At 37.6% G+C, this 10,704-nt stretch overlaps 1 protein-coding gene across 2 annotated transcripts; it reads left to right on the plus strand.

Moving 5' to 3' along the window:
* The first annotated feature begins 290 nt into the window (after nucleotides 1-290).
* On the plus strand, nucleotides 291-5,049 carry LOC113018981 (ladderlectin-like). 2 transcript variants are annotated; one of them, XM_026162443.1, is made up of 6 exons: nucleotides 291-372; nucleotides 464-558; nucleotides 795-877; nucleotides 3,934-4,068; nucleotides 4,151-4,265; nucleotides 4,757-5,049. In XM_026162443.1, exons 2-6 carry the CDS (start codon nucleotides 504-506, stop codon nucleotides 4,819-4,821), a joined length of 453 nt encoding a protein of 150 aa, XP_026018228.1. In that variant the 5' UTR covers nucleotides 291-372; nucleotides 464-503; the 3' UTR covers nucleotides 4,822-5,049. The 2 variants fall into 2 exon arrangements, with proteins under 2 accessions (XP_026018228.1, XP_026018229.1); XM_026162444.1 differs by having other exon boundaries at nucleotides 336-372; nucleotides 504-558.
* Nucleotides 5,050-10,704: the final 5,655 nt, after the last annotated feature.

The following is a 10,704-nucleotide window of genomic DNA, read 5'->3' on the forward strand; positions in this document are numbered from 1 at the left end:
AAGTCATCTTAAAATATGCAGATAATCTATACCCTAATTAAAAAATAATGATTTCTTATTGTTTATGGTTCTGAGTATATTCTGTGTGTCATTATCAAATTTGGGATTAAACAAGATGTGAATTGAGGAAACATAGAAGGAAGACCTTGAGTTTCTGTGATTCACATGCTTACTTTTGAAAAACCAACAGTGTGGGATGTGCTGCCCTTTGATTTGTTGACCAATAAACTGATAAAAAAAAGGGTCATACACAGATGAGAAGACTTATCTAAACACAGATATGGAGATAAGTTAGTGTATATAAGATCCTTTTTTTCCTCTGGTCCAACAGATTCACACAGGAGAGCCACCGAGTGAATCCTTCTTCTGCAGGTTTACTGTGACTCTTTGCCCCAATTTTCTCCTTCACACTTTAACTCACTCCATGATCATTAATAATTTTTCTGTATTTGTTCTTTTTAAGCTCACTGATCATATTCTTTGTCTCCGTCGTCTTCAAAAAGATGTTGACTGTGTCTCTGCTTGTTTGTGCCTTAATTGCTCTGGCCAGAGCTGATGGTGAGTACAGGTGTTTAAGCTAATGTGCTAAACTCTTGACATAGGATTAAATCCTCACAAATTGGCTGTGCTCTCGTCAGGAAAAAAAAAATTGAAAGAGTAAAACACTTCATGTGAACAGAGTCAAAGTAAATATGCAGAGAAAAGCAAAGAGGGAGCCTTATCATGATGACACAATATCATACAATTACTCACAATTCTCTGCTTGTTTTCACTAATTTTTCACCCATCTGCAGCAACTTGCCCTGATAATTGGAGTGAGTTTGGAGGTCGCTGTTTCCATTACGTTTCAGTACAGATGACCTGGGCTGAGGCTGAGGTAAGACAGAGGATTGTGATTCACTCAAAAATGTTGACACTGTGCTTAGTCTTTGGACATTAAGCCAACAGTTAGTTTGCTTACCCCAGTTACCCGAAGATAAATAGAGTCATATTCTGATGTTGGTATTTTCATGAACGCAGCTCTGCACTGAACACTGTTTTCTAAACAGGCATATTTATTGTAGAATTTGCTTGTCAGATCATTCCATCTGACAAATATGCAGGAGTAATTTCAAGTAGAAATTACTTCTGCATATTTTTACATTTCCCTCTCTTTAAATTGTGATATAACAAAGATTGAAGATGTATTAATGACAATTTCAGTAACATACTCTGGACTTCATACACAGCAAATCCAGCATGTCCAAATTAACACTGTCGGATTTGATTTCAACACTATTAAAGTGTCTATATGGGTCCACACCAGAGAGTGTTAATTTAACTCTTTTTGGAGAGTTGGTACGTTAACTCTGATTTAGTGTTAAACACCAAATCTGTCTGGAGTTGATAATTTAACACTTGGTGTTAAGAGTTTATATATTAACTCTCAAAGAGTATTTTAGTTTAACTACGTAAGAGTTATCTTCCAATTCATTCTAAAAAGCGGGAATTTTACTGTTCTGAACTTCTAGAAATTTCTTTTGGAAATAAACATTTACTAAAAAGATGCAATGGTTTTTGAAAAACATTTATTCTGAACTGTGCACCACAATTTCAAAACATTTTCTGAAAGATGTAACAGTATACATGTTCTCACTTTCATTAGAATTTTGTTTATCAAAAGGTCTGACATGGTAAATGCAAATAACAGCATTCTCATCACTTATTTCTTCAATACAATATGCATGTCCTTCATTCATCCCTTTGTGGAACTTCAACGCACTTCTGCTCTCCCCCATATTCCATCTTCACAAGCATATCCTGTGTGGAGATTGAATAAAAATTAGTTGACACTAATTAATGGCACAAATAATCCAGTAAACAATTGCAGCACAGTAAAAAAAAAAGGAATCCTCTTTGAGCCATTACTTGTGTAAAGTATTTTCCCAAAAGACAAGGACACAGGCAACAGGTAATACTGAACTAAATGTAAAACCTCAACCTTTTTCATTTTTACCTAAACCGTGTGCACAAAACTCTGGAGGGATCTATGCTAACGTAGAATCCAGTCAGGACGTCTGCTACTGCTGTTTGCTCGTTTTTGTTTTTTTTATGGGCGATCGTTTTCAGGCTTCAAGTAGCACCATTATACCAACGTTTCACATTCTACACATTGTTTTAGGTGTATTTGACCAAACGTTTGACTGAAAATTCACATGCAAGCTTTTTTTTCAAGGCTGTGGTATTTGCCCGCAAACAATACCTTTCAGCTAGCTAAAACAGAATGTTATGCTATCAGCGAGCAACATGGCTAATGCCTTTCACACAGCTTTGTCTCAACTCCAAAGAGCCACAGAAGTAAAAGCTAATAATAATTGAAACAATCTTTGAAAAAATGACTTACCAAGCATGGCAAACAACTCAAATATGTAGAGCAAAATGTTCTGAAACGGCTTCACTTCAGCTTCGATTGGAGCCGTGCTGAGGGCGGAGTCTGTGAATTTACTCTGTTGGTGTCATAGCCCCTGTAGGAGTTCAGAGTTATGAGGTCAAGAGTTAATGTTTCCATTTTAACACCTCCAGATTTGACAGAGAAACACTCATTTTTAACACTCGATTTTAACTACTATCATTTTACACCTCAGAGTTACATTAAAATAATGTGACTCTGCTTAGAGTAAAATTAACTCTACTTTTGCAAGGAGACTATTAACACCAAAAAATTTAACACTTTTGAATTTGCTGTGTATTTTTAAAAATGGCATTAAACGGTATTCTAAAAATCAGTTACATGTATTATGATTAATTTTATTAAAGAACAAAACACATCAATAGCATTCAGTAAGAAGGTTTTACAGATAGGTAGAGCTGTGGGGTAGCTTCTTGTCTGTAGAAAACTCTTTGATCATTAAGATGTGACGATAGTTTCAAAGTAATATAAATGAAGAGCGGCAACAAAGACTGAAATGAGAAATATATTACTATTTTATAAAATATCTCAATGCTATGGTTTAGCTAAAATGATAGAATCACTGAACAAATTTAAAAGGTATAAATATATAATGCAGCAAGCCTGTAAACGAAGGTGCCACCACACTGCAACACCCTCATCTCAGAGTGATGTTGAATAGCTAGTCCATGATTTTATTTTTTATTTTTTTTACTTCTTGGGTTTAGAAGAGGCTATTCTGAAAATTCCTGAAAAACCTTCAGTTGATCCAAAACACTGCAGCAGTAGTACTAAGATGAACTAGAAAGAGACACCACATTTCTCCCATATTAGTTTATTTTCGTTGGTCCCCTTTTAAATCAAGAATTGATTTTAAAATCATTCTACTCGCAAGACCTAGAAAGAAGACACGTTACATCTCAAAACTTCTTAGCACCATTTTGTCCATATTACTAACATGGAGGCAGAGCCTTCTACTTTCACTTAGCTATGAGTTCTCTAGAGCTTTGTTTGCTGTGCTTTTTTCTGATAAAAGCTAAAGTACTAATTCAACTTCTTTAGTCAAATAAAAGTGAAAAAGTACAGGCTCTGAATGTACTCAAAGTAAGAAGGTAAAAAGTAACTCTTTGAAGAACATTTCCACTAAATATTTTTTTTCTGCAAAGCTAACTTAATCTTTTGTTATAATAATAAAAAATAATGTTAGTATATGTACTTTGTTACTTCCACCTCTGCAAATAAAAACTCCTTACAGAGTAACTGTGACTTTTTTTTAAGCTTTGACATGCTAGTAGTGTACAAATAGCTTACTGCCAGTGAACTTGCTAAAGAGCTCCCAATAAATGCAACCAGATTGAAAGTGTGAAAAATTACATCTATGATTGAGTTGCCAAATTGCAGATAAGTCCCTTTGGTCCAGATATTTATTTCAAGTAGCCACGTTGTTCTCCAGCAACCATCTCCTTTTGAGTTTCTGTGTGTCTTTTTGTTCATCTCCACTGTAGAAAAACTGTCAGGCCATGAAAGCAAACCTCGCATCGGTAAACAATGCTGAAGATAATGAAAACATTCAGAAGGTGATAAGAGCTGCATCATTGAATGCCACACGAACATGGATTGGAGGCACTGATTGCCAGATGGTAATTTATCCAAAATAAAAGCTGATCTTAATGAGAGAAGGACACTTTGAACTTTTAAATCTCTGTTTTATTTCATCTTTAGAATGATCTCTGGCTCTGGAGCGATGGCAGTCATTTTTTATTTTCAGCATGGAAACCAGGGCAACCAGACAATTGGGAAAGTAACGAGTCTTGTATAGAGATAAATCATGGTGGAGGTAATTCCCTAAAACATTATTTACTGAAATGTCTGAGCTGTCTGAATAAACATTGTAATGTGGCAAGTCATAAATGATAACTAGCTGTTTAAATCCTAAAGGGGACTTTACTAGTGCATTCCACAGTCTCTCAGATTCCACAGCACTTAAGAGACTTCAAAACATCAAGTAAAGCTAAAACTCAGATGATATTGATAACAACAGCAGGTTAATTCCATATATATTAGTACAAGTAAAAGGTTTGAATAGTGACGCTAGGTGGATGCCAACATAGGGGCTGTAGCCGCTAGGTTTCACTTCTACTATACAGAGATAATGAACTGGACCTCTTGACTATGTTGAGTTTATAGACTTTACAATTATCTGTTTATTAATAATACTAAAATCAACATTTATTACATTTGCATTACTTTCTTTAAAACAAAGAAAGTAATTGCCAGTTTCAGGTCTACAGTTGATCTAACTGTCTCCTGTGTTTTTTCTGGTCACAGGAGGCAAATGGAATGATGTAAAGTGTTCCACTCAACGTCCATCCATGTGTGCCTTTACTCTGTAAATGATGCTGAGCCGATGCAAAGAGTTGCTGCACCCACCAGATTTTGTGTCATCAGCTTCCAGTATTAGCAGGCCTTTTTTTGTTTTCTGATTCACTGTAACAGCAAACAGGAACTGGATTTCCTATTAGTCCTATACATTCTATAATGTTAAAGTGAGACCATGTGGACAAGCATGCTACATGTTTCATTCTGCAGTAATAAATAAATAATGACTAAAGATAAAACATCATTTTAATTCTGTTTTTCTTCCAAAGTAAGAGTAGACCTCTTGGGGATGACATTACAAAAGCAAAGTATTTGGTATGAAGACTCGTAACTGGCATTCAGCAGGGCAACATAGCAGGTGATGAACTGGGTCATACTGGTCTTTTAACACTTTTTTCTTTTTTTTGGCTTTCCTGCATTATCATAAAAACAAGAGTTTCTTCTTTCTTTATAGTGCCATTTACAATATCCATTGTAGGAGTAAATTCCAGCAAAGTGCACTTCCTTTTACAGTCGTGCGTATCTGCACATCATTTTTTGCATCCACCAAAGGAAAGGGGAAAAAAAGCCTGTTGCACATTGTGTCAAGAAAGTGTTAATCCTAGAAACATTGCAAAACATTTCCTAGCAAAGTGGGTGATCTGTGACTTCTGTGCAACCAACTATCCCAGATTGCATTTCGTCCAAAACTCAAATGCACCATTGGTGGAGGATAGCGGCTAATAATATGAGTAAAGTTTGAAATATTACTGCTTCTGCAACACAAAATAAACATATTTTCAGGTGAGACTGTAGATGTGTAAATTTCAAATATCTGCTTGATTTATCAAGACATCACATATTTGCAAAATATGTCTTCTTTATTTCAGTGTTTTACTTGTTCCAGAACAAATCGGTTTTGTTGAGATTACAGTTAAATGAAAACGTCCAGGCATGAAGCTTAAGTCTTACTTGGAGAGCTGTTAGTATATTTTGAAATCAATTTTTCACTCGTTGTTATCTCCTGATGTAAAAATGCGCTGTTCTTATTTTAAAAGCTGACTCTGAATTAAATCCAACAGAAATATTTTAATCCAGGAGTAAAACATTTTTACGAGGAGCAAAAATGGCATGTTACTATATCGAGAACCTGAAGGCTGCTCCAGAAATGATCATGTAATGTTATCTGCACATTTAACACTTTAGCATCTCCTAGTGGTTAGCTTGGATAGTGTGCTCAAGTTATTTTTTTTTCTGGGTTGCTTTCCTTTAGGGACACATGAGTAGGAGGAGGCATGAGGCCATTTTAGTACTGGCAATTGCACAGTGGCTGTATCCAGTTCACGGTCTGCAGCCTTAACGGTCCACAAGGGCCGCATACTCAAAGACTGCTAAGGCCTGAAGTGAGAGGCTTGTGAAATGGGACGGTCTAACCAACACGTTCTCACTCCCAACTTGTCAAACGTGTGACGCATGGTCAGGCTCCCTCTGCTTCACTTATCGACGCACAGGGTACCCCCCTCGCGTCGAGAATTGACGTGCAGGGTCCTCTCATTGAATACTATAGAGCTCCCTAAACGTTGCTTATTGACCACAAGAGATTGCCGCGGAAGTTGTCCGTATATTTATATATTTCCAAAATCACATGGTAGTGACGTATACAGAACACAATAAATTATATAATGTAAACAACTACCTGAGAAACAGCAGATACAGCAGATACATTAATTATAGGCTGTTACTTTTGTATTGTTTATTGCATATGGAGGGAGTGGTGTATGCTGGGTAATGGCACAGCTAGCTACTGGGTGACTTTATTCACCCGCTTCGGCTGTTATCAGTCCATACAATGGGCGTTATTAGCACAAATCAGTCCCATAGATATGGGCCATCTCCTGCTAGATTGTTCAGAAGGTTGTTCTCATCCATCCAGATGGAGGATCACTAACAGGAGCATGGGAAGTAGTGATGGTAAATTTGATTCTTTTTACTGAATCGGGTTTTAATGAGTCACTCACCAAAGTGAATCGTGTTTTTTGAGTCATTTGATTCACTGAGTCAGTTGACCAGAGAGTGCAAAAAATTTACATTTTCACTCAAACTTAATTTGTTTCTCCTTTCATGTAAATCCCACTGCTAAGATGAATGATTCTAAAAAAAAACAACTATTTTATAGAGCAAAAAAGAGCAAAAACATTTCTAAAATTAAGCAATTTCCTATCACAATTGCTTAATAAACATTTATTTTGTTTATTTTTATTTTATTAGTATTTTCCTTAACTGTGTTAAATATATATTTTCTCATCTAAATGTCCACTGAGCTGTGAGCCAGGGGGCGGTAATGCGCCTTAACATTGGTGCCAACCAAGAAGAAGAAGAAGCTGTGAGCCAGGAGGGAGGGGGTGAGTGAGTGAGTGAGTGACTCGTTCGTTCTATGATTCAGCACAGGAGGGAGGGGGTGAGCGAGTCCTGAGTGATTTGCCTACGCTTACGATTCAACACAGGAAGGGTGAGTAGCTCAAATGTGTTGTTAGCATGTTAGCAGAGCAATGCTACTGTGAACTGAGGAGCTATTTTCTTGATGTGAGCTTCTACTCAGGGTTTTTTCTTCCAGTTCAGAGCAGGAATGCTTTTGTTAAGAAACTGGCTGTTGTTACCTGATAATGTGTTTGGGGCGGGGGGCGGGCACTCCTGTTCTGATTCCTCTCCTTACCAACTCCTCATCAGTCCCTCATAAATCAGGACAAGCAGTGGTCTGGAGTTGGCTTTTAATTCTCTAAATAAATAAAAATAGCAATTAGTTTTAAAATAAAACACCAGCTAGGGCTGGGTATCGTCACTGATTTCTAGAATCGATTCAATTCCGATTCACAAGGTCCCGAATCGATTCGATCCACGATTCGATTTAATTCGATTCAATTCGATTTAAATCTGGGAAATTTTGACAGTCAGAGATATAATTCAGATCAGGACATTTACATATTTTTGTATCTATAAAAAGGAAGCTGACACTCTCAAGACTTTATCCAAGCTGTGAGCATCACAGCAGATGCCTTTGTGTCAAAGTAGCTGAAGATAAAACACAGAAAAACATGTAGGTGATTTTCCTGGCCTGGGATTTTATAAAAATATTCTGCAGTACATCAAAAACGAAAGAAAACCATTAATTAATCAACATTACCTCTTACGTTACAGCGGTTTTATTAGAGACACGGCTAAACATTTTGCATTTTGAATAATTTTAAAAAGTTTGAATTTGTTCAGTATTGAACAGCAGAAATGAGGTTTTCTTTTCGGAAGAATGTAAAAGGGAAAAAAACACCGGCCGACAGCGCTGTAAGCAACAGTAGACTTGTGTAACAAGCAAGCGAATAATGAAGAAAGCGAAACTGTTCGAGAAAGAAGGGGGGGAGGGGGGGGGAGGGAGAGAGGGAGAGAGAGAGAGCTGCGCATCGCAATGGAAGCAAAACAGTAAAAGAGTGAATTCATGATGATGTTTATGTGAAGCGTTTGGATCTTCTTTTGCTGCTGGTTCGGTCAATATTGTTTGGAGAGAGATCAAACTAACAGCTTTAGAATCAGCGCATAAAGGGCGTGAACACAAAGCGCGGACCCGGATCAGCGAGCTGTCGGCTTTCAGCCCCGACTGTGAGAAAGGCGACATCTAACTGATTCTGATCCGCGGGTCGCGCTGTGTGTTTAAGTCTATGTGCAGAATCCCTGTACCTGCTCTCATTTACTGTTTGGTGGTTCTTGAAATTTTGTGAGATGTCACCAGAGATTCTGGCATTTCGGACAAAATAAATTTATATTAAAAAATCGATTCAGGATTTTAATGAATCGATTTTACGTTATCCAAGCCAGAATCGATTTTAATCGATGAATCGATTATAAAAACCCACCCCTAACACCAGCTTCCTGACTTAAGAATTTTTTTCTCCTGTCCTAATTTTTTTTTGGCTCACTAAAGTGAGCTGATTCTGCCTTGTAAAATGCCATGTGAAACACAGTAAAACAAATAATTTACAAAACATACATTACATCAAATGTTTAATTTATTATTAACAAATTGTATTCTACATGGAATGCACCAACAGTATACTGGGATCTATTATGTAAGCCAAGGATAATTTTGTGTGATTGGTTTTACAACTTAGAATGACAAACATTGGATTGAGAGTATGAGTGGGATAAAACTCCTGAAGCATCTGTTTAAATTATCAGTGCATTTATTAATGGTGCTCCATAAATAAACCAAAACAATGTTGTTTTGTGCATAACAAAAAGCTCACAATTGTGCAGTCAAAATGTAAAATAAAAGATGCTGAGCATAATAACAAAGACAGAGTTTGCAGCTGCTCTGTTTCCAAGTTCTACTGCGCAACTGACAGCCTGGAGTTTGAAATCCTCTTTGTAACCGTGTCTCTTACAGGTGCCATTTATGGTCCTTACACACATAATATGGTAATATTACGTTGAAGCAGAGTAGTATCACTCTGCGAGGCTCCTCGGTAGCCGTAATGCTCCAACAATCCATCAAGCAGTGCAGCTTCATAGCTCACCAAAGTCGTACCAAAACATTTTTTGACATATTTTTTTAAGCTGTGTACCACATAAAATTGATTCGAGGTCAGGAAGCACAACCAGAATTCATACATAAGGCAGACTGTCGATTTTTGAGATGAAAGGATTTTAGGCCGTGTGTCAACGCGTTAGCCCGGTTAGCTCACTAACGCCACCCAGCCCCACGCACGGGGTGATCCGCGGTAACTAGTCAACGGAGATTTGCCCCGTTAATGCAGTTATGGCATTAACTTTACGCTGACAGCACTAAAATAGTAATCTTCAAATGTTTTCTTTTTACCGACCAGCTCATCTTTGATAGCTGCTGTGTCCATCTTGTCGTTGCCTGCAGGTGAAGCGATGGGGGAGGGGGAGTTGTGTTCAGTGAAGGAGAGAGGCGGAGTAACACAGCGTAGAGACAAAAGTGGACGAAAGAGAGGCAAACTTGCGGCTCCACGAGTATAATTATAATGTAACATAGACTATATCGATATAAACGATATTGTCACATCTCATATTTCATTTAGTTCATTTAGTGGAGCTCGCTGGCCATGAGGACTCCACCACCCCATTCACACAGAAACTAAAGCACACATTTTATTGGCTAAATGTGATTCGAACAAATTAAACGACACGGCAGCAGGTGCCCCCGAACTTTATTTTATTTTATTTAAATAGCGGCGGGGGGTTGCTGCCGTTGGTCATGAGTGAGCCAGCCTATTTTGTTTCGTTCGGTGGTATGGCGGCCACAGACTGCACTTCATGAAATACGCATAGGGGGTGTCGCGGAGGCTTGTCAGATATGAGCGCGCCTCTTTAGTAGCGAAGTTTGTCGGATTTTCATTGTTTTGTGACATGGAATCTTAAATGATATAGTAAACACATACCCATAAGCCACAAGGCTTCTTAGCCAAGAAAGTAATGCTATGCTAAGTTTCGGAAAAATACGAAGAACTTCAGTTGTGATATTTCTAAAAGACAAATTGAGACTGTTCAAACATATACTGTCTGATGTAAAAAAATAAACATTACTTGCCTTTAGAAACTTGAGATGAACGATCTATTCAGCTCCTGGTATAAAAAGCCTCACGTTCTCATTAAGGTAGACGGGCAGGTGGCTTTCAGTTCTTGCAAAAGCGCAAAGTAGACCCCGTAGCATCCAAAAATATGAGATGCGCATGTGTACTCAGGCACAGAAAGGCGCCAACAGCTTCAACTCATGTAAAACTTGAATTCATTCATTTTGCCAGCAATAAATTTCATCTGAGACCAACTTTTGCTCCAAAACGTTAAATGATTAGTTGAAACCCTTAATGTATTTGAGTTTATGGGCCAACTGAACTTATAAAATAAAC

This window comes from Astatotilapia calliptera, chromosome 3, assembly GCF_900246225.1.
Source record: "Astatotilapia calliptera chromosome 3, fAstCal1.2, whole genome shotgun sequence".
In the NCBI taxonomy this organism is placed as follows: Eukaryota; Metazoa; Chordata; class Actinopteri; order Cichliformes; family Cichlidae; genus Astatotilapia; species Astatotilapia calliptera.

Bases quoted from the DNA above. Each gene is read 5' to 3' on its own strand.
- LOC113018981 (XM_026162443.1), top strand. From the start codon at position 504: ATGTTGACTGTGTCTCTGCTTGTTTGTGCCTTAATTGCTCTGGCCAGA. The intron at 878-3,933 runs GTAAGACAGAGG...TCTCCACTGTAG, and splicing joins TGACCTGGGCTGAGGCTGAG to AAAAACTGTCAGGCCATGAA. The intron at 4,069-4,150 runs GTAATTTATCCA...TTTCATCTTTAG, and splicing joins GAGGCACTGATTGCCAGATG to AATGATCTCTGGCTCTGGAG.